Source organism: Lepisosteus oculatus, chromosome 10 (assembly GCF_040954835.1).
Source record: "Lepisosteus oculatus isolate fLepOcu1 chromosome 10, fLepOcu1.hap2, whole genome shotgun sequence".
Taxonomy (NCBI): domain Eukaryota; kingdom Metazoa; phylum Chordata; class Actinopteri; order Semionotiformes; family Lepisosteidae; genus Lepisosteus; species Lepisosteus oculatus.
Window position 1 is genome coordinate 20,003,878 of NC_090705.1, and position 24,452 is coordinate 20,028,329.

General features: G+C 41.9%; 1 protein-coding gene and 1 long non-coding RNA gene across 3 annotated transcripts in view; one reads left to right on the plus strand and one right to left on the minus strand.

The window, feature by feature from the left end:
* Positions 1-6,361: 6,361 nt before the first annotated feature.
* LOC138241628 (uncharacterized) lies at positions 6,362-7,752 on the plus strand. Its single transcript, XR_011190887.1, has 3 exons — positions 6,362-6,605; positions 6,812-7,057; positions 7,493-7,752. It is a non-coding gene; the product is annotated as an uncharacterized lncRNA (long non-coding RNA).
* A 6,319-nt stretch (positions 7,753-14,071) lies between these two features.
* Positions 14,072-24,452, minus strand: part of smarcc1a (SWI/SNF related BAF chromatin remodeling complex subunit C1a) — a 34,815-nt gene continuing 24,434 nt past the window's right edge. For both annotated transcript variants that reach the window (XM_015357156.2, XM_006635664.3), the window contains exons 24-28: positions 24,044-24,195; positions 23,709-23,843; positions 18,963-19,191; positions 17,347-17,478; positions 14,072-16,704 (exon numbers count right to left, since the gene is read on the minus strand). In XM_015357156.2, the coding sequence (XP_015212642.1) occupies positions 16,613-16,704; positions 17,347-17,478; positions 18,963-19,191; positions 23,709-23,843; positions 24,044-24,195 (740 nt within the window). In that variant the 3' untranslated portion in view covers positions 14,072-16,612. The remainder of the gene's footprint in view (positions 16,705-17,346; positions 17,479-18,962; positions 19,192-23,708; positions 23,844-24,043; positions 24,196-24,452) is intronic.

Consider the following 24,452-nt stretch of genomic DNA (forward strand, 5'->3'; position numbering starts at 1 on the left):
GGCAGTGGTGGGGTCTAGTGGAATAAGGATAGGAAGAAAACCATAATCAAAAGCATTAGTGACTCTAACCAGTGCAGTTTCTGTGCCGTGTGATTATTTGAAACCCGATTGGAAGGGTTTGAAGATTTATTTGCAATGAGATAATTATTTAAATTGTGCTGGCTGACAATTGTAGAATTATGCCATTCACTGTTGCATTATTCTAAATAGTAGACAGGACTTCTGCTTTTCTGCTAAGATCTGTGTGTCAGACTTAATTGACTTATTATTCTGAAGAAAGATTTAAGATTTTCCAATCTATTCATTGGTTTTGAGAAACATGCTTGCACAGCAGCACCCCAGTCCTGGGGGAGGAAGAGTAAAACTATTGAATACCTTGATTACTTCTTGTTCTTTACTTTATTACTCTGTTGAAATCTGACTTCATAAAGTGATTGGCTGACTGTGAAAAGTTGACATAATTGATTGAAATGAATGACTGATTGCTCTAAGACTCTTAGACCCTGGACAGGGAAGTGCCAATCAGCTCATTCTGCAGCAGACTCTGGGCTTCTGTTAAATCTTGACCAGAGGAAATTATACAGAGTTCAGATTCAGCTTTTTTAAAATCCTGCAGGGCACTGACAACATCATCCCAATGGAATTACTTCCAGATCAACAATGAAATGAGAAACAGAGGATTCTTGTGGAAATTGAGTGCAGCTGCTGCATTCAAGACAGAAAATAATAGATGTTGTTTTTACACAGAGTCATGCCTACCTGGGACAAACTTCAGTGCCTTGTTGATAAAAACATTTGACATGTTTTTGTGCTAACTAGTGACAGTTCAATGCCTAAAGGGGTGTAAATGTGTGAAATGAAGCTTACTGAATGTAGTTCAAGAGAAAAACTCATGTACTGTAAATACAGTACGTGGTGGAGAAGCTGGCATGTGGATAGCTACTAGATCTGAAGACCGTTAATTTGGAAGTGTTTTTTTTTAATCTATGCATTTCATGTACTCATGCAGTCACAAATGAAGCTTAAAAATGACACCTACAGACAAGACAAAGCTGAAGAGAAGACATTAAAGAAGGGGGACAGAAGATAATGAAATACAAGTTCATGAAAGCCATTGTGTAATGGGAATACTTTGGAACAAGCCTCACCTTGTTACCTATACATGAAAAAGAAAGATTTAAATCATGCACTTAAGTTGCATGCAAATTGTAGTAGATGCGTGAATGTGTGAGGAATTTAGAATGGCATAAACCTTATAAAGTTTAATGATACATTTGTAATATTTTTAAGTACATGCATTACCTTGGGTGTTCCCACCACCTGTATTTTTAGAACAATCTTTTACGAGGAAAAAAAGCCTTCTGAGATTCTGAATATACTTTAATGTGCTGTCTGTTCTGTATTAATTGCCACTATTGTATGTTCAAAGGACTTTAATAAGTTAAATAAGACCTCGGTACTTCACTCAGAGTACTTCAGGATAATGCTCAACTGGGTACAAGGGGCTCAAATGTAAGTTGCTTTGGTTAAAAACATCAGCGAAATAAACAAAATATTATATTGCACACATTATTTATGAATGGAACAGACTGTTCTTCCCAATAACAGCTAGGGTAACTTCATGTTCTTGTACTTTTAGTGATTTACAATGCTAGTGAGAATTCTGAAAGATCTCCGTGTAGGAGCCTTCAAGATCTAACTTATTCTATGCAGTAATAATTTTTACAAAGAAAGATACTTTCCTGTGTATGCAGAAAAATACTTTTCATTGCTGTTGTTTTGACTGTTACCTCCAGTTTAGATTGGTGTTTAATTCCTTTAACATTTTAAATAGTATGCTCACTGCATTCACTAAATGATCCAGAAGGGGTTAATTTCCTTCACTCTGTTCTGCTAATTTCATGAACCCATGACAAACATGGTCACTCTTCAATGTTTTTTTTTAAGACTGTATCTTTTTTTATCAGGGTTGGAAACCTGTCTGTGCATTACAGGTGAACTCCATGGCAGGAGTTAACAATGTCTGTAATGGAGGATATGAGTGCTGAAGTGAAATTTGATTTTTTGTGCTAAAGCAAAACAAAACTTTGAAAGAATCCATTAATATGTAGTATGTGTAGGGGAATCCTGCCCAGAAAAGCTTCTAAAAGTAACCTCCAGTCCATTATTATTATTTTTTTAAATAAATAATTTTTCTTAGGAATGGTGGCAGCCTGTAATTCTTTTGCAGTTACTGTACTTCACCCCACTGTAGATAAAGGTGTGATTTAAGGCATAAGCGAGGCACAGAGGGGAGTAACTTGACTTGAAGCAACAGACAGGAAGAAGGAAGTTACTAAAGGGAAAAAAAGAGGAAGAGAGAGAACGAAATAGGGGGAAAAAGAGGGAAAGACAGAGCACGGTTTGAGATCCCGTTCCAGCCCATCATCCCTGGGGCATGATGGGTCGGACGTGAACCACTGGCCTATATTCTCTCACTGTATTTCACAGCCTACATTTTTAATTAGCCACTGACATCCCCTCTGGCGCTGGAGAGATGGCGGCCTGTCACATTAATAAAAAAAGAGGGAAAAAAGATGGGATGAGCTTATTTTCCTTTTCCAAGAGCAGTTCTCTTCAGTTTCCCTAATTAGCCCTCACCCCTAGTCCTGATGAAGGGAGGCTGTGGAGTGGGGACCTTCATGCCATGACATGGATTCAGAGTAAGGACATTGAGCAAACGGGTTCCAGGAAGCTGGCCTGGGCCAGTGGATTCCAACATCTATTTCGGCCTGCAAGGCTTTAATTAGCATTGCTAAACTGTGTCTGCCTTTTAATTGTTGTCGTGGAAGCCTGACGACAATGCAACAAGTAGTTTTTTCGTTATTGTAATGAACATATAGTCACAAAACTACACACCATGTGTCTCATTAAACAAAGATAAAGGCAAACCATTGTTACATTTTGTAAGTAAAAGTAGAGTTCACAGCAGAGTATGGAGCTCAATGCTTAATGGGCTTGAGCTAATCTTCGTTGATGCAGCATTAAGCAGACTAGAGTTTGTGACCCCCCCACCCCCTGGATGGGACAGTTAAACTTTGTAAGAGCTATAAACAAAAAAGTCACAAAGAAACAAATGGGAGTAGTAAGCAGGTTCTCTCTCAGCAATACACCTTCACAAACAAGGCAAGAGAGAAGAAAGCTAGGCTACTAGAAGTAAGGAAAAGAGAAAGAGAAGAAGATCCTGTTAATAAAACAAAACAATTCCGTACAATATGACAGCAATAGAGACATGATTTTGGTCATTGAGGGGAGCACAGTGCAGAACTGTATGAGACAGATGGAACACAGTGTGAGCTTGCAAAGCCTAACTGCTTTCAGCAGCTACTTCCTTCAGTAATAAATGGCACTTCCGACTACTAAGAGCTACAACCCTTGTCATTCATCCTCTCGGGTATATCAAGTCAAAAGATCATACTGGAAACTTTTCAAATGCTGTAATGGTGAGCTGCTTTTGTAGAAGGTGAATGAGCAGCGCTTAAAGAAATCTGCTTCATCTGTACTTTGACCATGCCCTGGTGACCAGATGCTGCAACGTGCTTTAAGATGCTGTGCTTCATTGAAGAAGTGACATGAACGTGAAAATGGGTTGATTGAATGGATGGTACAGGAGAGACCTCTGAGCGCCACAGACAGACACTCTCCAAGTTGACAAGGGCACTAGATAGGACCCTAATTGGGTGTTGGCAGACAGAGCTGCCCCAATCTGTTTGATTCACAGTAGTCTACTGATTGCTGTCCATTCATAATGCAGTTGGGTGAGTGTCACTAATCAGGCAGGAGTTTCCATCTGCACGTACAGCTCGAACCCTGTATTGCCAAAATTAAAACAATAGCCCTGATTCAACATAGTGTTACAATCCAGTTTGTTCTCAGGCTTTAGCCTCCTGCTGAAGCTCCCCATTTAAGGAGCACACCATGTGCCTGTGCCAGTATTTCACAGCCCAGTGTCTGGGTCCTGGGAACAGACTGTATATGGGAATCAGTCAGGCTTAAAACTCATTAGTCTCAAAAGAGACTACAGGGCTAATACCCTAGGTAACTCCACTGCTGGAGGGTCACAGAGTCTTTTGGTTTTGCTAACTTCCTCAATGCGGTTGCAAAATGTTCCTTTTATTTTGCATTTGCTTACTAGATTCCTTGCAGAATGCTTAACACCTGAAGCGGAATTCACGGAAAGCTCCATATATCTCTCCTGTCTTATTTAGTTTTTGCATCTTGTGATTGAGGCCAAAATAACTAAATAAGTTTAGTTAACAGCAAATGCACTGTTATGGATGAAGTAAATTGTCTCCGGGACAATGATAGGAAACTAGACAATGGAAAGGAAATGGCTGATGTAAAAAAAGACTATTTCACAACTTCAGAAAAGAAAAAATCAACACCATGTCTCAATTGTATCAACACAGACGAGTAAAACGTGTTTTGGATTCTAGAAACATTCAAGACGAGTAAATTTCCAGGGCCGATGGTATCTTACCAATTGTACTCAAGGAAACAGATGTTATTGAAAAGTCAACGACACAACTCTTCCAACAGTCACTTAAGGCAGGAGTAGTACCCAGGGACTGGAAAATTGTTCATGTACTGCCAATCTATAAAAAAGAGTGACAAGTATCCAAGTAAGCAAATATCTCAAACAAGTAGTTGCATACCAAAAAAGTCTGATTTCTATTACATGTAAACAACTATTTGAACTACAACTAAATGATCATGTAAATGCAAATAAGATCCCAGTAGTTAAAATGGATTTAGGAAAAGTATAACTTTTTTGTTAGACTTCTTTGAGCAAGCAGCAATAATAATGAGAGCTTATATAATATAGCATTTTTATATTTGCGGAAAGCTTTTGCTAAAGTACCTCATACAAGATTAAGTGTTTTATAGGTGGTGGTTTATGGAAATGTGTGTATTTGGATTAATGGTTAATAGATTGAAAACAGAGTGCAGATATTGGAGAAATTGGAGTGATTATTTAGAGTTGTACCACTGGTATCTGTAGATAGATAGATACTTTATTGATAACATGAGGGAAATTGCTGTACTAAGGATCACTGTGTTACCCAATCTTAATTTTGATTCTAGCACTTCGTAAAATCATCATCTTTGCAGATGATACCAAAATAGAAGGAAACAAAGTAGAAACCGCAAAATCTTCACCAAGATTTAGATAAGATTTAAGACAGACAGATGACATTTACTGTAGTCAAGTGTGGGGTTTTCCATGCAGTTAGTAACAAATTATAAGTCTTAAATGTGAAACATTGTGCTGGAAGAGTCTACTTATGTAAAAGACCTAGGTATTTATGTTGACATTGTTCACATCTTCTAGCTAATGTAGGAAAACAATAAAGGAGGCAAATAAATATTAGAATATATGTGGACTTCTTTAAAGTAAATATTACAACACGAACCAGATGGCACAAGTGAAAACTGTGAAGGTGCATAAAAAACTAGGAACAGGAGGTAGTTCTTTACACAAAAGGTTGTGGGAGTATGGAACCGGCTGCCAAGACGTAATTGAAGCCGTTACCCCGGATCCCTTCAAGAAACAGTTGGATGAGTTCCTTGGATCAATTAACAATAAAGCTAGAAAGTCCAAATTGCATCCTCTTGTCTGTAACATGTCTCATGTCCCTATAATATGAAGTGAAACACACTCCATATTACAGCTGCAGTGTGTATTAGTGGATTGGATCTCTGAACTCCAGACTGGAGGCTTGTGGATTATGGGTTCAAATCCTGGGTGGAATGATGCTCCTGGGGAAGGTAGAGCACTCAGATTGCTTCAGGAAGTACCCTTCTGTATACAAAGCTCTCCAGTCCCCATTGTAAGTGCAAATGTGTGTTCAATTAACTAACCCGATAAAATCCAATAGCTGTACTATACTTACATGCAAATGCTCATCATAACTCCAGTCTGGCTAATAACGTGAGGACTTGTTACCAGATTGGAAAAAGAGAAGAGAACCTTCTCACTGGAAACTGTTTCTCACTGTTTCTGTGCTACTCTTGTGTCCACTAGAATGCTTATGATGTTCAATGCACTATAACTGACACGTGATCTGTTTTATACCAATGAATACAAATATCATGGACAACATCTTTGAAAATGATAGGGACTGAAAAAATTATATATTCTAATGTTTTAGTAATCCTGTCTGGTTTGAAGTGCTCTGGGATAAACTCAGTGTTGCTGTCAGTATATTCGGTCACCATGACAACAGCTACATCTTCATGCTGTTCACAATTCACCCCTCTTGTGATGTCATCAGAACCCTTGACATGAAGGTTCCAATCTTTTAAAAGCAGGAACCCAGAGGTAAACTGGGCATTTAGTGTCTGGCTATCATATTGAGAGGATGCAGGCTGTGAAGAGTCTACTGGCAGCTTTTGGGCTCCTAGTGTGGGGAGGGCAGTTTGCTAATGAAAAGAGTGTCCCAGTCTCTGTAGAGCTCCGCTTGGTGCCCACTGAGGCTGAACTGCTGATCAGACAGGAGGAGGAGCTGTGGGGGCTGGAGAAGGACAGACAGGAGACTGGACAGTTCACAGTGGAAGATACAGTGGTAGGAGATAGCAGGCCACATAACTTCTCTTATGCTTCAAAGGCAGAGTAAAAAAACATAACATAGAAGCTATTTTCTAACAAGATAACTTGAACAATACCCTCAACAGTACATCTTCTTTTCTGGGACAAATCACATTCTGCATGACTATTTTCCTAATATCCTTTCTGATTTAAATCTATTCAGATTTATTACTATTTTTATAGATTCAAGTCAGCAAGTGGAAAGGAAAGGAACCCAGTGGACCAAAACTGGCCTTTGACCCCAAAGCTGCCGCCAGTGCAGCCCAGGGGAAGAGCTCTGAGAGCTGGGCCCAGATGATCAGGACCCTGGACCCCTTGTCCACAGAGACAGTGAGGGCAGGCTGCCATCTGTGTGTGGAGCACAGTGGGCTCCTTCACCTCCTGTGCTGTGTCCTGGTCTGGATCAAGAGGCGTCTCACACAGAAACAGGTCAGAGTCCATTGAGTCAGTCTGGTATACAGTAACTGCACCTCAATGGAACACAAACAGTTCAGTCACAGGATGACTCCCACTCTCACATGCAAGATAGAGAATAGGACAGGGGGAACATATGCAGGTAATAAACAATAATACATAACCAGTCCTTTTCAAGTTGTCTTCAGGGATTGATACTTTAAAAAATATATGAATTTTACTAAAGTTATATTTCAATTAAGTCCCTTCTGAGCCAAGTCTGAGACTGAGCATAATTCCATTATACTCTTTTCAATCACCTGACCACAAATTAAGCTTGGTCACTAAAAATATTATGTCATTTAATGTTTGCAAGTTTTTATCCCAGATAAAGCTATGGAAGAGTCTGTTTATGCTGGGACTTTTGAGAAAGAATGGATTCGTTTATCTAAATTGGTGTTTCTTTCTCAGAATCGACCCTGCCCAGGCTGTCAGCAGAAAGAAGAGAGGGAGAGACAGAGAGCTACTGGATACTAGAACCCCACCCCTCACACCCAGCTCACACAGCACACCAAGAAGATGAGCAGCAGGGGGAAGACACCTTCATAGACTGACACTGTCCAGGAGAGAACACCAGGGGCAGTGCCTGAAGTCTGTCCTTACTGAAGAACATCAGTGCTCGGCTATTAATTATTTCATACTACCCATTAAACAACTATTGTTTCTTTCAATGGGATTTGTCTTCATTACATTATTCTTGTTTTCCTTTAAATCATTCAGGTATCTTTTGCTGTCTACCATTAGACGCATATGTTTCTGTATCTGTATTGAACAGGATCAATAAGCTATTATCTACCAAACATGTCAGGTGGGACAAATGTCCTCCTCTTGTTATTCTTAGATGTTCAGAGCAGAGTTCTACAGCAAACTTAATCTTGTTGCTACTGTGGTGCAGAGCAGAGCAGGAGATCCCAATGGCTTACACTGAGGAAACCTCTAAGGTTCTATGGCTGCTTGGAGGTAAAATCTGGCTTTGTATTGTAAGCATGCATGCGTATGTTGGGTGCATAGTGGGCAGTCTACTCTAGACAAACACAGATAGGAGAATTAAAAGGCTAAGGAAGTAAATAGAACTGGAGAACAGAGTGTCTGAATTTAAGGGATTACAGTGTTGCCAATGTTGCTCCTTCGTGGGTGGGTGTTTTGACATTGTTTCCCTCAAGTCCTCTGCCCTCCCGGTGGATTCACAGCCTCCTAGCTCACCGCTGTGGAGAGTAACCTTTCATTTGTCAGAGAGGCTTCTGGAAGCTGTGAGAGTGGAGACTTTGCCCTAGGAAATGAGACACACTGACACGCTGCTCAGCACCATCTGGGCTGATTGCTGTGACAGGTGGTATTCAGAAACACAGGCATCCGGTAGCAGTCAGGTGTCCTGCTCCGAGAACATCAGTGAAACCAGCAGCACCAGAGCACACTGTGGTGTCTCAGCATCTCCTCAGTCCTTTCTTGCAATTCTCTATCTAGTACAGTGCAGTCCTCTATCTAGTGTCGGAAACAATGTGAAGTAGCACATAATTCTCACTACAGAGCAAGGCATCTCTTCAGCCAGGCATTCTGTGAGTAAATCCACACACCTTCTATTGGCAAAACTATTGTGCTATGCAGGGCACTGTGATAGCTAATCCTCCAAATAAACCATTAAAAAGTGCTTACAAACAGCTGAAATACTTTAGAACTGTTTCCTGAATTCAGAATCAGGCACATCTTGATTTAAAGGTTTCTCTAAGTGAGAGTCGCTCATACAACAGGTTTAGCTTTATATCACAGTTATATCACAGTTGGTGCAGCACCAACCTCCAAAAAAACACATATACTGTACATTTACAAACTCACTCCATCTAAAAACAAAATTAAAAAAAAAAAGCCTGGACTGGTATTGGGGTATGTGGACTAGGATTAAAAAACAATGGGCCACAAAACAATTTGAAAAGCAGTCACCCTATCTTGGTTTTTCAAAACGCAACTGACTCAAAAAACTCCTGTGACATTGAATAAAACACAGCGTCCTCTCAGAGTGACCTGTCCGCTCTTTCCTGGGGGTTGGGGTGAGTGTGGAAGCTGTTCCTCACTGGACTCATCTCAGAAACCCACCACTGCAGACAGATTCCACCTGCACAACGCGCACAAGCTCTGTGTGATTTTTTTAAAATTTAACCTACAGGGCACACAACCACCTGGTCCGACTCATAATGAATTCAATTAATTTTCACAGCCACTGTGAAGAAAGCTAGCATTGTTTTACTGTGTAAGGGAGAGTATCTAAACTAGGAAAACATCAAAAACAGCACTGAATACTTTTGCTTTTAACTGTAAAAAAATAGATGATCCAAGGTCACATTCTAGGCACAGGTGAAAAACCTTTGATTTACATGCGATGGGTTTGAGGTGAAAGGTTTAGGAGATGACTGTACTGTATTGAATACCGAAAAAAATCTAATCCCGTATGAGAGACATCAACCCCATCTGGACCTGCTCTCTCCCTGAGGTCTCCTGTTCAGAGGCTCAGTCTCATATCACAACCTGCATGTCAGCCATAATGGAATATAATTTGTCCAACAGCATCACTACTGCACAGGACCGCATGTTACATGTTAAAACAGTACAACTGCATTCTAGTGTAAGCGTACACACCAGTGTCGTCTATTAATTTTGTTCACTAACAGATTTTCATAAAAGTTATCCTATCTATCTTTGTATTCTGGCAAACAGAAAAGCAGTTTGAAAGATATTCCCTTGTTGACTGTCATGTCTTTATCTCTATCACTACAGTGATCAGCTCTTGCCCTCCTCCCTCCGGCTTGCGGGCAGAGTGACCTCCTCACTGTGGTCCCTGTCTCTGTAAAAGCCATCTTTCTCACCACTCTCTTCCCTGCAGTGGCAGTGGAGCCATGGAGCAATGATAGGGAAGTGGTGATGGGAGGGGATTTCAGGATGTGTGTTTGTGTAAGACGCATTGCGAATGCCTGGTTCTGTGTTTTTCTTTCTGTTCAGCTCCGGCCTTTTAACACTGGCCTCCGGCGCCGAGGAGCGAAGCCGGTACAGGGGGTCACACCAGAACCTGGACGCCGCTGAATCAGAACTTTTCCAACTCCTGATGCGTGTCTTTACAGGAAAAGAGCAGAGCGCGGGAAGGGAGAGAGAAATACAGATAAAGACAAAGAGGCCGAGAAGAAAGAGGGGAGACTACAGACACGAGAGGACAAGACCTAGAGAGCCAGAAAAGACAAGAGAGACACGCTTGAATTACAAAATTATGAGTTCATCCATCATGGCAGAATTAGCGCAGTCTTGGCAAAGCGGGGCTGGGGGGCCCCAAGCAGATTAATTATGGAACGTATGAATTAGTTCAGAGCTTTAGGTCCCATTAGATTGTACATCTCCCATGTCTTAATAAAGCTCTGCTGCACATGCTTTCCAACAGCACAGCTGGAAAACTGGGAGGGAGCTACAGTAACAACATGGATTTCTATGGGGGTTTCCCAGTACTGACCTGACCCAACCTTGCTGGGCTCTGAGATCTAACAAGATTGGGCAACAGGACAGTAATTGTGGAGCCCGACAGATCAACAGGCTAGAACTTTGAGCAACGGACAGACCGCGGGACAGATCAGGTAGCTCAACAGTGCTTCTTTATGTGTGTCTTGGGTTGATAGCTCTCTGAATGCTGGCAGCACCAGCAGCCTATCTTCCTGTGAGAGCCTGACCACACGCAGCCCTCATGTGTGTGTGCAGCCAGGGCAGGGGAATAACGAGAGCAGCAACAGAAAAAAGCTCTGCTCATTATTCTCTAATGGGGCCTAACGGAACTGGCAGGAGACAAGACAAGGATCCTCACCACAGCTCGGCACAAAACTGCCTGTGAGGGGGAGGGAAATAAGACCAAATTGGGACACACACAAACAAATGTCTTGTGTCCCAAACGGGTTTAAATACCCTTATAGAACAAGCGCAGTATAAACAGACTGGGACACCTGCAGCTGAAGTGGTGGTTCCATATGTCCTGTGTGGACATGACACCCAGTGTACAGAACCAAGTGTTTTTCTCCACCTTATGACACTGTGGGGAAGTGGGGTATAAAGACATCTTTTAAACAGCAAGTATTAGGATCACGTCTTTTTTCAGCTCTTGGAAAACTCTCAATGTGTTGCAAAGCCACCAAAAGGCTAACCCAACGGAAGTAAAAAAAAAAATGTGTGCTGAAAAACAAACCATGTGAACATGTGGAAAAGATTCTGTCGACACTGGTGCCCAGCTCCATCAAGTGCCTGATTTAATCAGTCAGGGGTTAAAGCAGCTCTCAGATCTCATCGGCTCCCAGGATGTCCACAAGAACACATTTTGCAGCTTTGCTTGTTAAAAACACCAAATGGGGCTGTTTTTTCTTTTGTTCCCCCCTACTGATGGAGTGAAAGGGATTTTTTTGGTCTCATGGGTATTAAAACATACCCTTTTCCCTTTGCGAAGACAGAAGAGACCTCCCTCATGTTTGGTATACTGAGAAGCCTTCAATATGAAAGATTGCATATTAGTGGATTAGTAAAATATTAGGATTAGTGAGATTACACATAGCTAGGATTCTAGCATTATTACTTCTATAAACTCGTCATCCGAGGTCTCAAAGATCAAAAATGTGCATTTCAGCTACTGTGTACAAACCAGTTGAATCAGTTATCAGGTTAAAAAAGTAACCAGTAGATATCCACACCAGGCTTGTCTGTTTCAGCTGAAACACTGGAGAATGGATAACTATGTCCTTATGCTCTGCTTTTGAGTAAGAGAGAGAGAAATTTATTACTGCACAGTGTGGTATCTATGATGAACTGATGTTCACTTCCCATGTTCAGCGAAAAAAACCTATTGTGAGTTTATCTTACACAGCTAAGGAAAGAAAGACGAGTAAAAAAGAATCCTCCTGCTCTGATTCCAAGACAGAGTCTTTCGAAAAATCTTCAGTATTGAGAAGAGATACTTTACCAGACCGCATCACCATAACAAATGGATGAGACAGAAATACATCTTTATCTGTTACCTTAGTCTTGTGCATCAGGCAGGGTCTACTACAGAAACAGTGATAGGTGACAGGATGATTTAACAAAGGTGTCGTTTCACTTTTTCTTATGATGTGATTTCACTTTATCAGGACTCTGTTAAGCACGACACACACATATCATGACAGAATCGTGAAACTAAGCGCAGAACAGAAAAGGGACTAAGGGGATACATGGAGCAAAATTACCATGCCAGACTCTGTGGTTGTCTTTCAATAATAATTGCCTTATTGAAAAACAACCACAGACATGCACGAATGGCTAAAAGACCTCTGGCATCATGTTCTCATAATGGAGACAGCTTCCATAAGAGCACTATGCTGTTGGTAAGCAGACAAGGCTGAAGACGCTTCACCTACCAGGAGGCTGAGAGGGTTCTCTTCTTAATTTAAAACCTAATCTTAGGGAACCGGAAAGAAAAACAAACATGTTATGCAGGACACAGTGATAGCATATCCGCCAAATAATTAAAAAGCATTCAAGGCAGCTGAAATACAAGATAAATTGTAGATTTCGAGTGCTTCATAGTTAGAATGGCTTAGAAAACATACTTTTCATAATGGGTACAATGAATTTCTCTGATTCAGCTCGTTTTGTGAACTTTTCTGTAACCGATAATACTTTGTTAAAGCTAATAAGCCTTATTTTTTGACTCAATGATTTTCCAAAGCTAAACCTTTTGAAATTCTGTTTACTTTTTGAGAAATGACACGTTTGACATAACGGACTGATTTTCTGTGCTTCAGGTTTCACATAACACTAATAATGACATTTAATTATTTTTCAGCATCTCTCTCACTCCAGGACAGAGCTTTGCAGAGTGCGACAAAAAAATGTATGGTCATGTTATGAATAACCTCCAGTGGCCATTAACTACACAAAATTGCTTTGAAGAAAAGTTGATTTTACTTTACAGGTTTTCAGCATTCCTTCATGTTGAGTTCCACAGGTCCATCACTAAAAACCTACATTTTGCGATTTAACACCTTTACTCATGTAGGACATTTTAAATGATGTTACTTTTTAAATCAATTTCAGAAGTCAATGGTAACCCATGTGTGGACATGAGTACTATAATATGTGGAAATTAATGTCTAGAGGGTTTATTCTGGATGCTAGAGTTTATCAATACCTTATTAGAATGCCTACCAAGAAAGGCAAGAGGTTACAGGTGTATACACTTATTAACAATGAAAGCTTCATTTAGCACAGCTCTGACTAAAGAACTAAGATGATAATCCAGATCAAGCTGTCTAGAAAACACAGTACACTAATCCTCTGCACTTTCTGATGTTGAAATGTTGTGGAGAAACGGTAAGGAAAATCATGACTGAATTTCAGTTGAGTACTTAGTAAATTCAATTTCAAGGTACAGCAGCCATATTTTTGTTTTTTTGATCGTGATCCTTTAGGAAAGAGGGAAAAGTGCTGGCATTTACCAATATGCCATGATTTAGGTAATGACAGTCAGATTTACGGTCTCCTTACTTAGTGGTTAATCCCTTCCTCATCTTAGGTAGACACTGAGGGTGGAGCTGTCCACGGCACTATCCTGTGAAGCAGGGGAGCCCAAGCTCTGCCCACCAGAGACTACAGTTTGCTCTGTGGAAGCTCACCGTTTCTCAGCTGGAATTACACATTTTTATAACTAGAAAATACTTCCACTTGTGATGGTACTAAAATTATGGAGAAATGTAAACAGCCCTAGACAGGGCAGAATACGTCCATTTCTTCTTGGAGACTGTTTACATGCTGTTAGAAAATTATGAGAACTTTTAATAGGTGAATGGACAACTTTCTGAGTGAAAGATGGGTACTAAAAACAAGGCAAAGAAGGGTAATGGCAAAGAAGTCTTTTTCTGCACATGAATATAGACATTTTAGTCATCAGAAGGGTGAAAAAAAGAGAAAATGAACCACAACCCAACATCATTCCCACAGTTTCATACAAAACACAAGTTTTATTTGACAGTGTTAAGGTCTCAGTACCAATTTGACAATTACAAAAAAAAGAAAAACTACAAACTTTGAGAACAGAAAGTGGGTCTAAGCCAAGTCCTTTTTTAAAAAAAGACAATATTAAAATAAAATAAAAAGAAGCCATTAAAGGAAATGTATAGGGCAAAGCAGTTTGGTTCCCGTTACCTGTGATAAAACGATTGGAGGAGAGGGGGCGCAGCAGAAAGGGGGCCCTGCTGCAATCAGTCTGTTAGTAACGTCACCTGAGGAAAGCGTGGCCGGAGGGCCTCCACTCAGCAGGAATGACTGACTGCCTCACACCACCTAAGCCATCTAGGCCCTGCTTCCTATGCATGCAGAAGTAAAGCAGAAGATGAAACAGAACAACCTCTGCACACGACAAGGGCATTCCAGGCTGCTGCGATACTGTCCGAAGTTGGTGGGTTGAGGTGGGGAGGGGCTAGAAAATAAGATCTTCAGGCTGTGTGCATGGGCTTGTGTTTACTGTACAACATGCACTCAAGCCCACGCAAAGAGGGAGGAAAATACCCCCGGCACCACGTCTGGGCTCATTTGCAAGTGTCGCCACCCTTGGTGCTAAAACGCCTGCAGTGTCAGAAACCAGTTCAGCGAGGTGCTGATGTTGGTAAGCCATCAGAAACCCAGACACCGCACTGCCTGACCAGAGAAAGCACTAAACCAGAGTGGGGGCTGTTCTCTTGACTCTTAGACCTCAAAGGTCTATCTGCCTTCTGGATTAGAAGACAAAATAATCACACGCAAGTGGAGGAATGCAAAATGACTCCACTTGAAAGTCATGCTGTCTGCAGGGACCACAGTGTAATTATCTTCAAATCAAGAGAAAATCTCTGTATCAGCAGCGGTCTTAAAGATCACTCCAGCTGAGAAGTTTTGCATTGAGCAACTGCTAGTTTCTTGCTCATCAATTCCTACTAATTTTTTTTTAATGTATGAGAGCTCGTTTGGCAACTTGTCTGCCATTTTGCATAGGGAACATTAGAATCCTTTTGCATTATTATTGATCTGTCCAGTGTCTCCAGGTGGCTTGTTGCTATGTAGTGTACACAGCAGTATCATCAGTGTAAGACGGCCTCTTAGTAGCTCATTAAAAGTGCTGTTTACACTGCTGTCTCGTTTAACTACATCACTGCTCTCATATCTCAAGCAGCAGGGAATTCACATTGTTAATGCTAATATATAGAAGATAAGATCAAAAGAAAAAGTCTTGATCAAATATTTCCTGATGACATGAGCACTGCAAGAGAATAGATCCTCTGCTTTCAAAGTGTGCACACATTTCTAATTAACCTCGACTTACAGGAGAAGAAATCTATCCAACACATCCATTTCTTAAGCCAACAGAGCCAGTGTGAATGCAGCTCAAACCTCACACGTTACTGACAAGCCATCAACAGTAGGGGACGCCAGAGAGGAGACCCAGGGGCCAGGGGTCCGAGGTAGATAGTCAAAAAGGAAAGACTAAAGATGCCTATGGTTACTGCTAGATTGAGGGCAAGGACAGGAGGGGACGTGGAGGTGAAACAGGGTCTATTAAGTGTTTAGAGGATCTTCAAATATTCCCTGCTCCTGTGGGGTACACAATTGCGGACAGCCGCCACCCAAGGCAGACTGAAAAGTGATTTCACTCTCACTCACTCCCCTTCCTGCATCACAGTCACTGCTGTGCTCTCTGTGCCTTATTATCAGGAGTAAGTGAAGAAGGAACACATGTACAGTAAACGTGACAAAGAGGGCAAGTAAGAGACTAAGAGAAAGAGAGGATGACAGGCAGGCAGAGAGAAGCAGAGAGACCGAGGCAGAAATAGAGCTACAGGGAGAGAGAAATGAGGAGAATGAAGGTGACAGCTGTATCCTGTAGTGCTGTGACCCACAGTGTCTTTCTTCTCTCCCTGCCCTGTCAGGTTTGACAAGAAAATGCCCTAATCCCAGTCCTCTGACTGTGCAGCACTCTGCACTCCCTGTTCTAGAGGTACAATACACCCTACTTACAGATTATGTGCTGTCTTACGTTTTATTAAGAAAAATGTAAAAACAACAAATTGTAGGAGAAAAAACTCCAAGCAAACTGAGCCAGGCTGTTCTCTCAATCTCTCATACGATAAAAACTCCACCGTTAATAAACCAGAACTACAAAGCCGCCTATCACTGCTACTCACCACTCAAACCCTCTGTCAGCAGGTCAGTAAATGATTCCTATTAGAAACAGTAAGCATACATTTTCAGAGAGGGTAAAAAGCAAAGAAAGACAGCCTTCCATGATTGCTTGTCTGAACGTCTTTCTGTCTGTAGCCGACACCAAGGAGCAGAGCGCTGGCAGCGGGGTAGGGGTGGGGGTGTGTGTGTGTGTGTGCCTCTCTCCTGGAAAAGACTGCACTCACACAGGGGGGCAGATGGAGACTGGGCGTTGGAGGACGAAAATGTGTGAAGGAGGGGGGTTTGGTTCGGTGTTTTGGAAGGTCCTGGGGAGAGGCTGTGTGTCCCCTAATTCTCAGCCACACGGGAAGGAGCGGCCACTGGAGGTCCCACTGGAGCTGGTGCTATTCCATCAGGCTGTCCAGCTGGAGGAGTAGGATCTGTAAAGGGGAGAAGACAAGCTCACTGCTATCGCTCCAACTACACACAGCACTACCATCACCAGGCAGTGCTATTTCTGCTGCAAAACGGACAGCATTTACCTTTACTTCAAACATCTACAGTACCTCCAAAAGTACTGAGAAAGCAAAATCAAAAAATGCTTTCCCATTTTTGCTCACAGTACTGTTGCTTTACAGTCAAGAAATTTATATTTGTGATCATGAGCATAATGCAGTATGCGTACATTCAATATTTTAGTTTGGGGCAATTTCATTCATACACAGAACCCAGTGATTTCAATTGTCTGTAAGAATGGGGACACATTCATTTCAAATTGTAGAGTGTAAAAGGTTGGTTTTTGATTGCAATGGATTGAGAGAACGACTGCTCTGATGCCTGCGACTTGCATCACATTATTTATTTTTTTCCTTTTAGGCAAGGAAGTAAACAATTCAAAATCCAATTCAGATCATCCACTGTAAAAGTGATAAAAAAAGCCACAGAAACCAAAACATGATGTGACATCAACGCTGCGATAATTCCTTTGCTCCCCTGGAACGCAGTGAAACCAACAGGAGACAATGGGAGGTGGGGATCACAGGGGAAAAGTGAGAGGTGAGGGGGGGAAGAGGGGTACTCACACATGCCATTGGGGGCTCCTGGGTGTCGGGGTCCCATCATGGGAGGCATGTTGGGAGGGGGAGGCCCACCAGGGGGCGGGGCACTGGGCATGACACGCCCAGGCATGGGCTGGCTGACTCCTCCCATCGGCCCTGGCAGGGAGAAAACAGGCCAGCGAAGGAGGTTTTAGCGAAGGCTGACCACACAGACCGAGATGGTGGGCTGATACAACACTGACTCACTCAAACTGGATCAAAACAATATGCAGAAACTAGTGGGAGCTACAGAATAGTAAATGCAGGAAGCAGCGATATTAAATATCACACAGGTGAAAAAGAAGAAGCCTTTAAAATAACTTCATATAAAAATAAGTATTAAATCCAGCATCAAACTCAAAGGTTGATGCTGGAATAATCATTTAAAATAGAACTTCAAAGACATGTTACATTTTCTAAATGCTTTTTAGTTCTGCAAACAGGAATGAGCACAGGTAATGCTAAAAATGTATATTTGCAGTGTTAGAAATTTTGAAAATCGTTTAAAGCAATCGTTACCAGTGTGCACATGTAGTGCCCCCTGCATCCTATTTTGATAGACTTGCATTGATCTCATCTTTGTAATAATGCTAACAAATATAGCAAACATGCAGAATAAGTTGAAAGCGCATTTCACATAATTCTGGAATATCTAAAATGCCATTGGTGTGTATGTACACGTTAGAAATTAATTTAACCTGACAACTAAAGGTGTTTTCATGATATGCATTTCAATACAGAATGATTACATACAAAGTATTTGATCTTTCAGAGGAGCTCCATTAACATAAACCGCCATATTTAAAATGAATTGTAAGCCAATTCCTTACACCCTCACTCACAGCACAGGATTGTACATCTTTAAAATGCAAGTGGTGTTCAAAACCCACTGACAGCCTCTACACACTGACTGCACCAACACCTCCAGAGCTGCATTACATAAACGATGTATATTCTTTCATTTCTGAATACACAAATACACACCACTGCCGCCGAGGTGTAGCCCCCACCACGTTGATGCAACAGCAGCCAAAGTGTGCCAGTACATTCACCACACATTGGCTTTCAGTGTGGAGGAGAAACAGAGTGATGAAGCCAATTCATAGATGGGAACTATTAGGAGGCCATGATTGGCAAAGGGTAGAGAGAAATTTGGTCAGGACACTTTAGTTAACACTCCTAATCTTTTTTAGAAAATGCCTGGGATTTTTAATTACCACAGAGAGTCAGGACCTCGGTTTTACGTTTCATCTGAAGGACAGTGCATTTTTATAGTAGTGTCCCCATCACTAAACTGGAGCATTAGGACCCACATGAACCGCAGGGTGAGCACCCCCTACTGGTCCACTAACACCTCTTCCAGCAGCAACCTTAGCTTTCCCAGGAGGTCTTCCATACAGTTATTGGCCAGGCTCTCACCTGCTGACCTTCAGTGGGCTGCCAGTTAAAAGGCACAGGGTGATATAGCTGCTAGCTAGTTAGATCAGGCTGAGTTAAACACTTTCTCCTCTATATTCAGGATGGGAATCCACTGGTTTAATCACAATCCTGGGTCTTCTCGGGGTGTGCACTGTGAAAAGCTGCTCTGTACTGTGCCTCACCTGTCTGTGGGGGATGGTGAGAGCCCATGGGGTGGTGCATTGGGGGGAACCCAGAGGGGGGCTGATGGCCCATCATCCCAGGTGGGGGACCATGGTGGGCCCCGGGATTCTGCGCGGCAGCCGCCTGCTGCTGCTCCATTTGCTGACGAGCCTTCATCTCTGCGTACTTCAGCTGCTCCATGTGGAAAGCCTGCCGCTCCGTCAGCAGCTGCTGTCTCTGCTGCTCCAGCTGTGGAGAGAGCAGGGGGGAGAGAGTGAAAAACACAGCTGGACGGCAAGGGAGAAGAGAGCAGGAAGCAGAGGCAGCGCGGAAGGACAGAGGGTAAGAATGGCATGAGAAACGCAGAGCAAAAAAAAAGAAAAACAGGGAGTTTTTCCAAACAACAAGTTTGGAGATAACGTGAAGGAAATAGACTTAGGATATAAAAAGATTAAAAATGTTTTTCTCTACTTTAGTAAGAATGATTTACACAGCAAAGAAAGAATCAAACTTTACACTGCAGAAATGAAAAGACACATGTATGCCTGGCTGGCTAAAGGGTACCACTGAAGTACAAGCAGTGAAAAAGACGCTTATTGAAAGCCTGTAGCTTCTATGGAGTGAGCAAAAAAAATACAATCCAAATATAATCTGTAGCATTAATCTCTGCACTGGGGCAGAAGGGGAAGGAATGTGGAAATGGTTTTATTGGGGTCGGGACTTTAATGCATTCTTAATGTATGAAAAAACAGGGCTTGTGTATTCTGTCACTTAAAGGCCCTTGGTAAGATCTCCATGAATTTAACGTCCACAAGACTTATAGCCCTTACCCGAATTAATACCACGCCTGAAAACTCTGTGCGAGGACATGAGAGGACGCTGGAATTTCAGTGTGTGGAGGGATTGAAAAACACTACGTTCACGATTCGGAAAATGATGCATAACCTGAAGACTGATAGACAGACTAAGATATGATAATTATCACCCACAGAACAGTTCTCAGTAACTGAAGCGCACTATTTCCACTCAGTTATATAAAAACTCATTGTCCAGGCACTTACTCACAGTTCATCTGATGGTATTCTTTGAGTCTATATTTGGCTGCATGTATTTTGTATAACAGATTGCAAGTGCTTTTCATGCTGTCCAGAGAGCCAGGCTGAGAGAGGACAGTTATTGTGCAGAGGCCAGTGAAGACTCCCTTATGAATCAGACTTCCGTGCTCAGAGGTAAGAGCCAGAGCTGGCAACAGAAACACTACACAGAGGAAACCATACCAATTAAGCTTTATCCCATCACTGTGGCAGACCAAGAGATGTTTCACAAAAACCTACATACTTATTCGGATGACCTTTCATTGTCTTAAAGAGGGGCATATGTCTGCAATTCTGTACGTCCCGAGACATCAGCAGCTCAAGATGAATGCTGGCCACCTTGGATAAATTCCATCTCAGTCTCCAGCTGCTCCTAACATGAGAAGGCTATGGACTGCTGTTTTACTGTTCCTGCCTGCTTTGAGAACGCATTTTTCAAATGGCTGTGCCGACAGGAACCCAAGCATGAAGGATTTTTTCTTTTTTCCTCCCAATTTCTTTCCACTGCAGTAGGAGCTCTTCTTATTCCCTCAGAAAGATTAATTCCTTCCATTTTATCACATCATACATTACATTCCGCCGTGCTGTGGGGTGAAGATACTGTCCTGTACACACGCTTCACTGCTCTGCATTTATTCACTGAGGCAGGCCCAGTCTCTTAAATCTAATCACGATCTTAACAATAACCTCAGCTCTAGTGCTTAATAAGCCCCACCCTAACTCTATCCCTAGCCTTAATCCTAATCTTGTTTGCAGACTGACATCTGAATCAGAGGTGCACATCTTGGAACAACAGAGCTCGGCTCACACAATCTCAGCCTGGCCTCACTGGCTCAGCTGAGAGCCCTGAGAACCTCAGTCCTGGAGCAATTTCAAATCGGGATAACATATATATTGAACAACTTAAAATGGTTGATAAAACCTTAAAATTCTTATTTGATAAGAAATATGTGCTTTATTAGGCATTAATATAACGGTATAGAATTAAACAGGTAGATTCTACAAAGACTGGAAAAACATCACGAATGACTGAACAGTAGCCCGCTGTGATTTGACGATTAACTTATAGTTAATAAAAAATGTTATTCATGACCTCTTTTCAACTCACAACTGCTGTGCAAGACGCATTACACAACACGCTTAAAAAATTGGGGAAAATAAGATGGCAAATTGATAAAATCACAGGTATGATAAAATGGGTCACTAAAAGCCTTAGCAAAAAGGTATGTCAGGTCTTTAAATCATTTCTGTTGACAGAGTGTCTAATGGATTTGGCAATGATTTACAAAGATGTGGAACTGCAAGAGAAGGCTCAATTATCTGCTACGTGGAGCAAGGCGTTTGGCAGAGGAAGAAAGCTTGTATCATAGGATCTTACATTACGTAAAAGACATAAGTTGTGCATTTAGTTCCTAAGATTATTGCTAGACCATTCATACTTGAGCAGGAGAATCTTAAAATGCCACTCTTAATGTCCTATGGAGCCACTGCAATTTACATGGAACAAGGTTATGTGCTGATGCAGGCTAATTGTAGTTACACCAGTAAGTTAGTTATTGTATTACACTAATCATGATGAGGTAAAAGCATCAATCCATGTTTCACAAATCTTGCACTGCAAGGGTCTTAACCACACAATGCTGCATAGATACATTGTGATGCTGCCTAAAAACTCACTTAAAATAATAAGCCAAGGAAAAGATTTGTAACTTGGGAGAAAGGACTGATTTCAGCACCATCAATGACATCAAGGTACCAGCTTTGCTAAATGGATGTTAGGCACTTACAGGCAAAAACCTGTCTTGTCATAGTTAAGCATAAAAAGAAAAAAAGAGAAAACATTTTTTGGGACAGCAATCTGAGAGATTGGCAGGATGTGCAAGGCTGTGCAGTGGAGGTATGAATGACACCAAGCCTGAAAAGCAGGACCTCAGGGGCTACTGCTCAGAGGGCTTCAGGCTCATCACAGAGAGAGAGAGAGAGAGAGAGAGAGAGAGAGAGAGAGAGAGCCTGAGAAAGTGGGAAGGGGTGGGAGAAGCATAGAACCGAGAAGAAAAGAGTCTCTATTCATTTAGGAGGGGAGAGAAAGATGCAGGGAGGGCGAGTTCAAGCCAAGCCCCCTCAGCCTGTGCCAATTTGCTGTATTAGTCCTATTCTCCCTACTGCCAGTAGAGAATTGGGGGCCAAGGCTGAAAATGCCCTCTGCTGGGAACAAAAAGAAGGAATAACCTTCTCCTTTCTTTCCGTATGGGAATCTGGAGGATGCTGAAACATGTTGCTAGCGAGAAGAATTTGAAACTAACCAACAGTCCTTTTTCTGCCTTCTGAGTACATATCCTATTGCACTTCTAATAGAAATATACACTGTAAGATCAGTACATCCAACAGAAAAAAAAACATTTAATACAGATATACCATGCATGCATCATGCCTAATATTAAAGTGAAACAATGACACAAATTCTAAAAACAAATTGCGAATTAGAAAAGCTAAGGTGGGCACAACACTAGAGGCACTGCAGGGCAGTTTTTGAATTACGAAAGTGATTTAAGGCTATGAAAATATTTTTCAATGCATAGACATTCAAGATGGCAAAAATGAGGTATTTCAGAGTCAAAATCTAAATGGCAACTATTTGTACAATACAAGTGACTATGTAATTTATACAGGTCTGCAACAAATTAAATGCCAACACCCAGAGACTCTGCGCATACAGTGCCTTGCAATGACGTCTTGTTGAAATGTGCCTAATAAACACTTTTTAAAATGAGTATATTAATCAAAACTAGACAGTTAACAGGTTTATGCATGAAATGTATATGTCAGCAAGAGAAATAAAGAAAAAATAGATTTTTTTAAAAATGTGTACATGTTTGTAACTGAACAAAGTAATGGGGCATCACTAGAAGGGGGGTGAATGCTTTTGCAAGGCACTGTAAAAAAAAAAGGTGTTCTCTGAACTATCTAAATGGCACCTAAATTGTTCTTAATTAACACACGAGTGCAAGGGGTGGGTGAAAATGAGAAACGGCTGCATGAGGCAGTACTGCAAACCCGGAGCCTTCAATAACAGAATTTGAATGCTCTCAGAGCCATGCAAGTACAACTTAATTCAGCGTTTACCTTAAAGTGCTCTCGGTAGCACATAAGCAGAATCGCCACCCACTGCTGGGGCTCAAGACTAGCTTGTTAGTAAAATCTTTTAATTAGACAAATCTGACATCCTCACACCTCTCCCCCATCTCTCCAGTCTCACTGCCCCTCTACACTTGCCTTCAGACACCTCCTACAACTTGCCCCAGTGACAGAACCATCACGTCACATATGGTGGGATACATTCATAAGCCCTCACAGACTGAAGTGCAATCAGACAGCATTCTCAAGTACAGAAGGCCAGTACCTCTTTCAGGCATTGTTGTATTCTAATGAGAGTTAATTCATTTTCACCAACATGGTATTCCAATGTCCCCTCCTTGAGCACTCTTATCAGCTGTCAAACTGCCTCAGTGCTCCTCCTGTCCTTCAAGTACTTAAGAATGACAGACTCCTTCTTAAGAGCAAAACAGCCTCCACTTGAATGACTGGCTGGCATACTGACTCCTTAAGAACATCTTAGTCCTCCTGTTTCTCCTATCTCTGCCTTCTTCCCACCTCCCCTTTGATCCAACTCACCGCCTCCTTCTCCCTGTCCATGATGGTCTCCAGCTCTTCAAAGTGTCTCAGCTTGATCTCCAGCTTCTTCATCTGTGTCTCCACCAGCAGGGCCACCAGTGACTTGATCTTTCTCTCCTCCACTGCAGCCAGGTGCTGAAATACACAGAGGTGCACTGTGGAACAGATGGAGGATCGCCTGGGGAAGTACTACTGTACTCATAATGTTAAGCCTACCCAGGAACAAACAGAAATTGTCAGGAAGCCATTTCCTAGACAATATTAAATGGAGGACTCTGAAGCACCCATTTTCCCGCAATGACTACAGAAACTGGCAGGGTGTGGCGTGTACTCACCTTGGCTTTGGTGGCCGCAGAAGCCAGGGCAGCAGCAGCAGCTGTGGCAATGTTGCCCTCCTCCACCTCAGGCTCCACTTTCTTTCTGCCATCTTCCCCCTCGCCCTCTTTACTGATCTCACCGCTCTCCTGGCTCTCCTCTTTCTCCTTGTCTGGAAAATACACGATACAAGACCCCCCAGTAAGTCCGGAAACAGAGCTCTACCTGCAAGTCCTCCATGACTCACAGTTCTACCCTCCCAATCCCTTTACTCCAACACTGGGCCGAACTGCCTCCGTCTCCTAGAACCTCAGTTTTAATAACTTCATGATGACTCATAAGAACAGTTATAATAAGAGGAGGCCATCTGGAATGTTTGGTAGTTAATATCTAAATGTTCCAATTGAGTCGTTGGTTTACCCTTTGGGT